The 12,781-nt window shown below is 47.1% G+C and overlaps 1 protein-coding gene across 1 annotated transcript in view; it reads left to right on the top strand.

The window, feature by feature from the left end:
- Window positions 1-6,818: 6,818 nt before the first annotated feature.
- The window catches only part of ZNF408 (zinc finger protein 408), a 50,187-nt gene continuing 44,224 nt past the window's right edge, over window positions 6,819-12,781 (top strand). Inside the window, exon 1 of the mRNA XM_086959672.1 lies at window positions 6,819-7,006. Within this exon, the coding sequence (XP_086815798.1) occupies window positions 6,842-7,006 (165 nt within the window). The 5' untranslated portion in view covers window positions 6,819-6,841. The remainder of the gene's footprint in view (window positions 7,007-12,781) is intronic.

Genomic DNA, 12,781 nt, shown 5'->3' on the forward strand with positions numbered 1-12,781 from the left:
ATTGCTCTTACTGCCAACTTTACAATAATGATCCTCAATCTGAAAAGAGAAGTATATATTTGAATAGCACAAAATAGACAACTGCACGCTATATAATATTTCACAACAGACACAGGTGAGATAATGGCATGGGAAGATGTTTTTACATTTGCAGCCGCTCCTGAGGTGGTCTTGTAGTTAGCAGCTCCTTCCAGTGGTTCTTTAAGTTCATCTTGGCTAACTGACAAGCCTGAAAAGGACTGCAAATCAAGAGGACTGTGTTGGATTCCCGGTCTGCAGTAGAAGTGACCACTGTTTCAAAAACCTTTGCCCTGGTGAACAGCAGCAGGAGCTGCTGTTTCCTTGCTCAGCATTAATATTCAGATTTTTTTTAATGATGCGCGCATTTATTTACAGGTTAAATTAAGTCATGAAGTAACTACGGGGTGTCCACTTACCTTTAGTTAACCTGCAAATAAATGCTTTCTCATGTATTTATTTTTTTAGACCTTACACACAATCCCTGACCCACCCAGATCCCCTACTGCCACCCTGCTGGCATCAGGGCGGCCCTCGGTCACACCACAGACCGTACTTTGTGGCCCCTGGGCAAATGTTTGCGAGTACCCATGGCATAGACCAATGGTACTCAAACTTTTAATTCTGAAGACCCCCACCCCGTGTAAAATAACTACATTAGTCTCAAATCCAAATAAAATGGCATCATGAATAAAACAATTAATATATAAAATGTTAAATATTGCAATTAAGCTATAGCGTTTGGTTGGTAGGTCTTGGGGGCACAGCCTTTAACAATTAAAAGAAACTGAGCCACAATGTTCTACAATTTATGACATTAAATAAAAGTATGTTTAGCAATTTAGCCGAACATTTCACATATGTGATTGCGGGATAGTGGGGCATTTTAAAAGAATAGCCCAATAGCCATGTTGTGCTTCATTTTTTTCTCAGAATGTATCCCATATTGGACAGGAAAAGTATATTGTAGCAAATGAGCAAAAACGAATGAGGGACGTGAGCTGCAGTAGTGGGCATACAAAACTGTTAAAAATGTGGGATGGAAAAAAAATATCAGCCTACGGAAGAAATCACTTTTTTTGTGCAAATGGTCTGCCCAGTGCAGATGTTACTCAATTTTGCATGGTTGAAAAGGCTCTCTACCCTTCCTAGCCCAACGCGAACAAGCAAGTCACCAAGAAACACGTGAATCAGAAAAAAAGAAAGGGAATGCAGGAAAAAGTGGTTCACTGTTTTTTTCTGCAGTGCACAAAAAGAGGTAGAAAATCAGGTCGAATTAGAAGGCCAAGAAGTTTTGATAAAAAATTAATGTTTCTTTTTTCACATCGTACCTAGGTATCAAATGTTCCCATATCATGTACTATACCTGAATGCTCCTTCGGCATTGTAGTCAAAAGCATTTGGCATTCTGGGATATTTTGAGCATATGTTTAAAAATGTTTTAGAGCCAACTCTGGGCTGGGCCTCTGAAATTTTGTGGTAAATTAGGATCAAATTATGTGGCACAGTGCCTAACTTATGCAGCAAGAAAAGACATTTTAAGAATGGTGTGACACATTTGATGTTAGTATTACCTCATAATTTTGAATTTTGTTGATATGGTAACGCTATCAGAGCCACTTTGACTCCCGAATGCAGAAATAGGCAACAAAAAGGTGACCAGTAACTTTTGTGGGGGACCCTGCAGTGCGCGGCAACAGGTGCTGCTGCACATGCAGTCTCTTTTGATCCTGTTGGGTACAATCCTTTTTTTATTGAAATGTGAAGATTATACAGCAGATTGTGGATTAGGTGTGAAAATGCCACAAAGCCATAATTATGCAGAAAAGGCCATGGTCACAAAATTGCATAATTCCAATGACCCGGACTATAGGTCCCAAAATACAATGCACTGCTGGCTGAATTAACAAGCCATGCTGAGCTGTTGCAGGACACATTAGGCTACTTAGCAGCTCCGAATACATTAACATGTTGGACACTGCAAACGCGAGTTACTGATGGTCCATTACAGAGCAGCTCGCGGCCGATTGTTTTCTACACTAAATCACTGTAATGTCTTCCAGTGAGAAGTTTGCATTCACGGCCGGGGGCAGAAAAAAAGTGCCAATCGTGCCCGTCCCCTCTCCCCCCCCGGCTGATACCCTTTTATTTCACCAACCCTTTATGAGGGGAGAGAGACATGGGGCCCAAGTCACTGCTTGTCAATCAGTGCCACGACCACATCTCGCGCACTTTGAAGTTTCTGCGATGGCTCGAGTGCTTGCCCCAGAGCACTACACAGCATCACACGTGGGTCAATATCCAAGGTGTTAGCCCCTAGCAGCCATATGGGCACCCGAGGCCGGCAATGCCTCACTGAACTCGCTGGCAATTCGTCCTGCGAGGTGCAGAACATCTGTCAGGCGCTCCTTTTAGCTTCAAGGCGCTACACTCTGGAGCCCGCTCCAAAGATACCTCAGACGTGAGGAGAACCACACAAAATTCCACGAGGGCGAAAAGCCACCTCTTCTGCCAGCTACGCCCCCAGACATCCTGACATCGCGGCCGGTTCCAACGCCCTGGATCAGTCCTGGCTACTTCGATTCAGCGAGTTTCTCTTTGACAAGCTCATTGAGTCCCATTGCTAAGCGCTAGAAAGTGCCTTGGCAGCACCACAGAAAAAGTCTTAAAATAAATAGAGCGGACAAACGAATACAGGCAAATTCATATGGGTGAGCTCCTTAATATAAACACGCGGGCAACGAAACGTGGCACACGGAGAGGAGGCAGAGGCTGGGCGGATGGGAGAGAGGGGGCCACTGGGGTCGAAGAGTAAGCTTGTCAAGCCGCCTGTTCCTTTGGGACTGGTGTTGTCTAAAGACACCAAACAGTTTAGGTTGCAAAATCAAAAGCACATTGGAAGAGACATGATCGAAATATGACTTTGCAAGGTGTGCCAAGGTACAATATTCAACAAAAGAAGAGACGTCTTCAAGTAAGTTCCAATAAAGATTTATTCTGGCACATCAACTTATCACGGGACTGCATCTGTCTTCAGTGAAGCATAAGTAGTTCAACTGTTAGTGCTTCAGCAAAGAACAGCCGGGAGCCCGGCCAGAGACGAGGGAGGCGGGGATCTGCTGTGGGAGGGGAGAGGGAGGCGGGGAGATGCTTTAGCAAAGAACAGCTGCCGGGAGCCCGACCAGAGACGAGGGAGGCAGGGATCTGCTGTGGGAGGGGAGAGGGAGGCGGGGAGAGCGGAGGCCGTGCTACATCGGCATCGGGACCGGCTGCGGCTCGGGAGGCGGGAAACATGTTTCAAATAAACAGATCTCAGCAAGTGACAGAGCATTCACTATTTCAGGCAAAATAAACAAGCACAAGCAACCAACGAGCACACGGACAGCACAGCGGGAGGGGGGGGCGGGGAGGCACACGGACAGCGGGAGGGGGGGGCGGGAACGGCCAGCATGGACTTCCTCTGGCGGAGATCGGCCACACAATGACCATACAAAACGGACTAAAAATAAAAAATAAACCCCGCCCACGGCCTTGATGACGATGCAAAAAGGGTGGAGAGGGACAGCAGCAAGCACGGCCCGGCCGGACCAGACTCGGGGGCGTTCCCGGCGTCGCGTGACGTCGGCAAAAGCCAAAGAATCTCGGGAACGCCCCCGTGTCTGGTCCGGCATTGACGGACGCCTCTCTGTTCCAATGGCTAGCCTCCATTTATGGAGCTAGCCAATGAAGCAGAGGGGCGTGTTCAAGTCACCCATACTAGAAACTACAGATTTCTCTGGAGGAGGAGCCTAACGGCTCCGCCCCCCAGCGAAACCTAAAAAAGGAAGGAAGGCCGTGAAAGTGAAGGGAGGCCGTAGGACAGAAGGAATGAAGGCCCTGAAAGTAAACCGAGAGGTCATGGGACAGAAGGAATGAAGGTTGTGAAAGTGAATAGAGAGGCCATGGGACAAAAGGAATGAAGGCGTGAAAGTGAATAGAGAGGCCATGCGACAGAAGGAATGAAAGCCGTGAAAGTGAATAGAAAGGCCATGGGACAGAAGGAATGAATGCCGAGCTAGTGAATAGAGAGGTCATGGGACAGAAGAAATGAAGGCTGTGAAAGTAAACAGAGAGGTCATGGGTCAAAAGGAATGAAGGCCTTGAAAGTGAATAGAGAGGCCATGGGACCGAAGGAATGAAGGCTGTGAAAGTGAATAGAAAGGCCATGGGACTGAAGGAATGAATGCGGAGCTAGTGAATAGAGAGGCCATAGGATGAAAGGAATGAAAGCAGTGAAAGTGAATAGAGAGGCCATGGGACAGAAGGAATGAAGGCTGTGAAAGTGAATAGAGAGGCCATGGGACAGAAGGAATGGAGGCTGTGAAAGTGAATAGAGAGGCAATCGGACAGAAGGAATGAAAACCGTGAAAGTGAATAAAGGCCATGGGATAGAAGGAATGAAGGCTGTGAAAGTAACCAGAAAGGCCATGGGACAAAAGGAATGAAGGCCATGAAATAAAGTTCAGATGCTCCGTCCCCCACCACCCATTTTGTACTGCTTTGTTCGCCATAAGTTGGCAGGGTATGCTCAGACGTGAGTCCCTTGCTCACTTTGCCACTGGATTCAAGCAAGCCTGGCCGAAGACGGCTGGAATGCCAGAAACCGGTCCTAGGAAGCTTGATTCCGGTCCAGGGAAGGCACGGCTTGGCAGTTTGGGCTGGACTGTTCCCATGAGGCACAGGGTCAGACTGATTTGCATATGGCCATGTCTGAACTGGGGTGGCAGAGTGGGCTTAAGAACGGTGATGCATTAAACCCAGATCTGTTGACTGGGTGTGAGTGTTTGATTTGTTCAGATGCTCCGTCCATCACTTCCCCCTTTTGAACCGCGGTGAAAGTAAACAGAGCGGCCGTGGGACAAAAGGAATGAATGCCGAGCTAGTGAATAGAGAGGCCAGGGGACAGAAGGAATGAATGCCGAGCTAGTGAATAGAAAGGACATGGGACAAAAGGAATGAAGGCCGTGAAAGTAAATAGGCCATGGGACAGAAGGAATCCATGCCAAGCTAGTCAATAGAGAAGCCATGTGACAGAAGGAATGGAGGCTGTGAAAGTAAACAGAAAGGCCATGGAATGAAGGCAGTGAAACTAAATAGAAATACCATGAAACAGAAGGAATGAAGGCCGTGAAAGTGAATAGAGAGGCCATGGGATTAAAGGAATGAAGGCCATGAAAGTGAAAAGAGAGGCCATGGGACAGAAGGAATGAAGGCTGTGAAAGTGAATAGAGAGGCCATGGGATGAAAGGGATGACGGCTGTGAAAGTGAAAAGAGAGGCTATGGGATGAAAGGAATGAAGGCTGTGAAAGTGAATAGAGAGGCCATAGGATGAAAGGAATTAAAGCCGTGAAAGTGAATAGAGTTCATGGGACAGAAGGAATGAAGGCTGTGCAAGTAAATAGAAAGGCCATGGGACAGAAGGAATGAATGCGAAGCTAGTCAATAGAGAAGCCATGGGACCGAAGGAATGAGGCTGTGAAAGTAAACCGAAAGGCCATGGAATGAAAGGAATGAAGGCCGTGAAAGTAAATAGAAATACCACAGGACAGAAGGAATGAAGGCCGTGAAGGTGAATAGAGGGTTCACGGGATGAAAGTAATGAAGGCCGTGAAAGTGAAAAGAGAGGCCATGGGACAAAAGGAATGAAGGCCCTGAAAGTAAACCGAGTGGCCATGGGACAAGAGGAATGAAGGCCCTGAAAGTAAACAGAGAGGCCATGGGACAAATGGAATGTAGGCAGTGAAAGTAAATAGAGAGGCCATGGGACAGAAGGAATAAAGGCTGTGAAAGTGAATAGAGAGGCCATGGGACAGAAGGAATAAAGGACATGAAAGTGAATAGAGAGGCCATGTGACAGAAGGAATGAAGGCCGTGAAAGTAAACAGAGCGGCCATGGGACAAAAGGAATGAATGGCGAGCTAGTGAATAGAAAGGACATGGGACAATAGGAATGAAGGCAGTGAAAATAAATAGAAAGGCCATGGGTCAGAAGGAATGAATGCCAAGCTAGTCAATAGAGAAGCCATTGGACAGAAGGAATGAAGGCTGTGAAAGTGAATAGAGAGGCTATTTGATGAAAGGAATGAAGGCCGTGAAAGTGAATAGAGAGGCCATGGGACAAAAGGAATGTAGGCCGTGAAAGTGAATAGAAAGGCCATGGGACAGAAGGAATGAATGCCGAGCTAGTGAATAGAGGCCATGGGACGAAAGGAATGAAGTCTGTCAAAGTGAATAGGGAGACCATGGGAGGAAAGGAATGAAGGCTGTGAAAGTGAACAGAAAGGCCATTGGATTAAATGAATGAAGGCTGCGAAGTTTCATATAGAGAACAGAGAAGGGCAGAAATGAAGGGCATAAAGGTGCATAAAGGCCATAGGAGGCAAGTAATGAAGGACTTGAAGTTGAATATAGGCCTCGGGGGAGTAATGAAGTTTCACGAAGGTGCATTGAGACCACAGGAGGGATAAACAAAAACTGTAACCTGAAGATAGGGATTCTAGTGGTAAGGAGAGGAGGCGAGAGTGTGAGTTTAGACACCACGAAGAGAACAAAGGGAGACAAATGTATTTGTTTGGAGACCACCGTTATGTTTGCACATAGACCTTAAAAGGAAGATGGGATATAGTTTAAGGATTGAAAATGATGACCTTTTGGGGTGTCCCACAAGGGTGCACCCACTGACTTCTACTCTTCTCTGTCTACAGATTGTGAGCTGCCACAGCACCGGTCTGCACCCCTACCTCAGGCCCTGGTCCTGCGAACCTCCCCAAGATCTGGGAGGTGATGTCAAGAACTCCTCACTGGGCCCTTTGGAGCCTTCCTTCTGGGCTCGCTCTGGGACCCACTCGGGATAATGCCCTGGGAGTCTGGTGTGTTGGCGAGGCCCTTGCCATAGGGACTCTCTTCGGGCCACTGAAGATGGATGATGGAGCCTCAGAGACGCAGGCGGTAGGCCATTGTAGGATTTGTGCCCTAAGGAAAGCAGCATATCCAGTACTTTAATCTGTGCTTGGGCCTCCTAAAGTAATGAGTCTGGCATCTGCTCTGGCCCCATGATGTCACCCGAGTCTTGTAGTTGGGCCTCTACAATGCAGTGTGAGCTTGGAATGTGTTAGGGGCATCTGTAACCTAATATGAGTTTGTTATGATCCTGGCATGTGATATGACCACAATAATATATTCTTAGTCCAGTTTTGGTTATGACCACAGTAATGAGAACTGAACCCTGTACATGTTGTGACTCTAGTAATTGTGAGGGCTCTTCTTGGTGCTCTAGAGCAGACAGTGGTACTGGGCAGTATCGTGGGGGATATTACGATATACTTCTCGCGTACAGGGACCTTGATTACTATTGCACTCTAATTGGACAGCCGTCTTTCTCCCTTTCGGCACCCGGGTCTCTCTAGGTAGTGAGGGTGAGTATTTGAGACTTAACGCAAGAGGTAGTAGCAGGATTGAAACTCGGAGTAAACCTAGAGAAACTCACTCTTCAGTCACAGCTACGGCTTTAAAAAAAAGGCAGTGAACATGATAATCTACACACAAAGCAGCTTCTGGCTTGGCTTGATGTGATTCCAAACAGAGCACAGGAAACTAACATTAGTGCCTATGGACAATCCCCCTTGAGGGTTTGGGATGGTAAGAAGATCTTGGTGGTTCTCAGCCCTGGTGTTATTGCTGTTCTAAAGACTTCAATCAGTGGAAGAAAGGTCTAGGACAGAATATTAGGGGCCCTCCAGCTCAAGTGCGGTAGAAATTGAGGTGGTAACGGGGGCACAAAGCAGTGGATTTAAGCCCATCAACATAGACTCAATAAGCACAAAACTAGTTTAAACTCCCCAAAACTCGCCTCCTAGAAGTGGACAAGATTTCGCACCTCCAATAGGCCGCCAAAGTACTCACCTTTAAAGTCAGTGTTCCAGTGTACAGTAATCATGGCTGGTGGTTCATGATGAGTTGAGCTCTGGGCACAGCAGGCTGGTTTCTAGAGTCAAACATCTGGAGACCTGGTGCTGGGAAAGGGTGAAAGGAGGGCCCTAAGCAGACTGGTGGTGTACTTGATCTGTTGTGTTGAAACAAGGCACCATCCTGCACCTCCTGCATCATGCCTTTTAAAGGGTACCTGTGAGGAGTGTGGAGCTTTTTAAACGTTATTTTCATTTGCTTAACAACAAGAAAAAACTACGTATAGTTCTGTAAGCAGTGCTAATAACAGGACAACAGTTGGCCAAAAGTGGCAAGTATTCTTGCTAATCGACATACATGGCAGGAAGTAGGCCCTGAGGGACGACTGACTGCAGGTTGTCTAGGTGGTTGATCAGGCTACAGAGTCCTCAGCATGAATGGCATACGTGTAGTAATAGCCTGCATGGTGTAAATGGGAGGGGTTGTTGAAGCAGTCCAGCGCGAAATGCAGGTCACCAAATTAAACCGGCACATCAGATTCCAAAGTCAGAAAGTAATTGAGAAATGGCTGCCATATATCTTTGGGCCGTGAAACAGTGGTTGTAATGTGGCGTGTATTCCGCTAGTCATAGTGCAGGAAACCATGGTTTTTAACCATTCTGTCTCGCTGGGACAGTCTGCTGCCTCAGAGTAATGCCAACCCTTGTTTCAGAAGCAGTAGTGCCACGTCAGCAAATCTACACACACCTGTTGTGACATCCTTGACATTACCTAGGAGGCTAGTAAAAGGACTAGGTGTGAGTACTGTTCCAATCATGGTAGATATCATAAAGAGGATTTTTGTCCAGTTCTTCTGTACTTGGGGTCAGTTCCAGGACAGGTGTTCAAAAGTGGCATCAATCGCTCAGCACTTTGGGCATTGGGAGGACCGTGTGGGATTAATTCTAACCCGGTCCCAAGATGTGGTGTATACACGTTTGAGAGATTTATAGTGCAGGAGCTTGTGCCTATGATTAGTGGAAACCCACTTTGTTTGTTTGCAACAGTAGTGCCAGGTCTAATTTGGTAGTGGATGTACCAGATACCACTCACATGGTGTCTAATCTGACCATCATTCCCTGGCTTCATGGCAACACAAGCCTGAGACAGTCTGGACAACCGTCTCCCCTTATCTGTAGCAGAATAACGAACGTCATCTGAGTGGAGTCGTCTGGCGCCAATGGGTAGAAGGGTATTCTACCATGTAGCGTGTTGTGTAGGGGCTGAAGTATAAAATGAACCATGTGTGTGGTGTCGCCAAAATGGGTAGTACCGGAGTCTCCAATTGTGGGCAAGTTGTGGTCCAGTAGAGTGCGCTGGACCAGCTTTTCTTCTGAGAGGGGAAGCCAGAGCTTATGAGTTAAATGAAGGGCAGGTGAGTAAAGCATGCCACACCCAAGATAATGGCAAAGTTTCCTCCATGCACAGCTAGTGGTGGACAACATCTGAACATAGGAGGGGTCGAGTGGTATGCCTTTTGGGAATATAGAGTAGGGGGACATGTCTCAGTTGGTCCCGCTTAGGGCTTGCAAAGTGCCTACATGATGCCAGTAATATGCAAACTGATCTTAGAGGCCCAGCCCCTCAAGGGCGACTGGGACAACAACATGCAACAACCACAAACGTTTATGCAATAAAACGTTCAATACTTTTTGTCATTTGTTCATTCAGATAAACTTTTTATATTTTTCGCAAAGTTCAAAGAAGCATTTTACATAAACAGTATTTTTCATATCTTTTGATATATTACAATCATAATGAAAATATATGCATTATTAACTTCACACCCAATGCATTTCGAGACCTGAGTCTCTTCTTCAGGGGTATAGCTGCAAAAGAAATTATGAAAATGAGACCAATTCATTTAAAAAAAGGGATTATACTCTATATAATTCAGTGACTCAAACCCAATCACCAGCACCTGCGTGACAAGCCACCTTAGCCAAACTTACTTGAAGTTCTCAATGTATTCCTACAAAACAATGAAGTAAAAGCAAACAAACAGACTTAATCAAAGTCCACCAAAAATAGCTATCTCAATTTTTAGGCTCACCATAACGTAAACCAAAACCTATGTACCTTAGGTTCCGTGTAATAAATCCTAATGCTGATGGAAACTTCCTCTGTGGATCTGGCACTGTGAAATTATATAAACTCAAATCAGAGTCATAAGATCAGATAAGGAATGACATAAAGAAAAGATTGTAAGTGGCCTTTCTCTTACCTAAAAGAATAGTGGTAATCGTTGAATAGCCCAATGGTCTGTAAAAAGATCGAGTGGTAAACTCTTAGGTTTGCTATATTTCTAAACAGTCAAAAAATAGTCAAAAATAAACTACCAAAACTTTAGCTCAGATTAACAAAGACACATCACTGAGTGTTTGAATTGCCATAATCTTACCTACGAGCATAGTAATAAGGGTGAAGATACCAGATGATCTGTAAAAAGATCGAACAATTCTTATCTGTTTCGAGAAGATTAAAAAACAGCCAACTGCCGTGATACCAGCTAGTTAAAACAAGCACTGGAAATGCAATAGGTCTCGCATTAGGAAAGTTTGAGCTATTGGTATTGTAAATGACACTTTTTTTATTTATGTGTTGGTTTTGAAAGTAGCAAAATTAATAGCTTTGTCAGTTACAATGTCAATAGTTTTAACTTTTTCAAATGTGACACCTATAGCATTTGTAATGCAATGTGTGTTGTATTTACGTGACTTAGATGTATTGATATTACAAATAACAATGGCTTTTAATTTTGTAAATATTTAATACTTAAATAAAAGTTATTGTAATTTATAATGGCAATAGCTTAAACGTTTCTAAATAACTTTTGTGAAGATTATGTTCAGTGTATTTTATTGTGACAAAAATCCAAGAACATTGCATTTGCACCTAAACACACACAGAGCCACACACTATAGATGTGGTGGTGGTGGATCTGGGGGATATGGTGGTGGTGGATATGGTGGTGGTGGTGATAGTGGATGTGGGGGTGGATGTGGTGGTGGTTGATGTGGTGATGTGGTGGTGGTTGTGGAGAAAGTGGTGGTGGATGTGGTGGTGGAAGTGGTGGTGATGGTGGATGTGGTGGTGGTGATGGTGGATGTGGTGGTGGATGCGGTGGTGGTGGATGCGGTGGATGCGGAGGTGGATGCGGTGGTAGTGGTGGATGGGGTGGTGGTTGTATTGGATGTGGTGGTGGATGTAGTGGTGGTGGGTGTGGTGGTGGATGTGGTGGTGGTGGATGTCATGGTGGATGTGGAGGTGATGGTGGATGTGGTGATGGTGGATGTGGTGGTGGTGGTGGATGTGATGGTGGATGTGGTGGTGATGGTGGATGTGGTGGTGGATGCGGTAGTGGTGGATGCGGTGGTGGATGCGGTGGTGGTGGATGGGGTGGTTGTGGTGGTGGATGTAGTGGTGGTGGTGGTGGATGCGGTGGTGGTGGTGGAAGTGGTGGTGGGTGTGGTGGTGGTGAATGTGGTGGTGGATGTGGCGGTGGATGTCATGGTGGATGTGGAGGTGATGGTGGATGTGGTGGTGGATGTGGTGGTGGATGGGGTGGTGGATGTGGTTGTGGATGTGGTTGTGGATGTGGTTGTGGATGTGGTGGTGGATGTGGCGGTGGATGTCATGGTGGATGTGGAGGTGATGGTGGATGTGGTGGTGGATGTGGTGGTGGATGGGGTGGTGGATGTGGTTGTGGATGTGGTTGTGGATGTGGTTGTGGATGTGGTGGTGGATGTGGTGGTGGATGTGGTGGTGGATGTGGTGGTGGATGTGGTGGTGGATGTGGTGGTGGATGTAGTGGTGGTGGGAGTGGTGGTGGTGGTGGATGCGGTGGTGGTGATGGATGTGGTGGTGGTGGATGTGGCGGTGATGGTGGATGTGGTGGTGGATGTGGTGATGGTGGATGTGGTGGTGGATGTGGTGGTGGATGTGGTGGTGGATGTGGTGGTGGATGTGGTGGTGGATGTAGTGGTGGTGGGAGTGGTGGTGGTGGTGGATGCGGTGGTGGTGATGGATGTGGTGGTGGATGTGGCGGTGATGGTGGATGTGGTGGTGGATGTGGTGAAAGTGGTGGTGGATGTGGTGGTGGAAGTGGTGGTGATGGTGGATGTGGTGATGGTGGATGTGGTGATGGTGGATGTGGTGGTGGATGTGGCGGTGGATGTGGTGGTGGTGGATGCGGTGGATGTGGTGGATGCGGAGGTGGTGGTGGATGCGGTGGTGGTGGTAGTGGTGGATGGGGTGGTGGTTGTATTGGATGTGGTGGTGGATGTAGTGGTGGTGGGTGTGGTGGTGGATGTGGTGGTGGTGGATGTGGTGGTGGTGGATGTCATGGTGGAGGTGATGGTGGATGTGGTGGTGGTGGTGGAGGTGATGGTGGATGTTGGGGTGAATGTGGTGGTGGTGGATGTGATGGTGGATGTGGTGGTGATGGTGGATGTGGTGGTGGATGCGGTGGTGGTGGATGCAGTGGTGGTGGATGCGGTGGATGTGGTGGTGGATGCGTTGGATGTGGTGGTGGGTGCGGTGGTGGTGGATGGGGTGGTGGTTGTGGTGGATGTGGTGGTGGATGTAGTGGTGGTGGTGGTGGATGCGGTGGTGGTGGTGGAAGTGGTGGTGGGGGTGGTGGTGGTGGGTGCGGTGGTGGTGGATGTGGTGGTGGATGCGATGGTGGATGTGGTGGTGATGGATGTGGTGGTGAATGCAGTGGTGGTGGATGCGGTGGATGTGGTGGTGGATGCGGTGGTGGTGGTGGATATGGTGGTG

The sequence above is a fragment of the Lissotriton vulgaris genome, chromosome 2_2 (genome assembly GCF_964263255.1).
Source record: "Lissotriton vulgaris chromosome 2_2, aLisVul1.2, whole genome shotgun sequence".
Taxonomy (NCBI): domain Eukaryota; kingdom Metazoa; phylum Chordata; class Amphibia; order Caudata; family Salamandridae; genus Lissotriton; species Lissotriton vulgaris.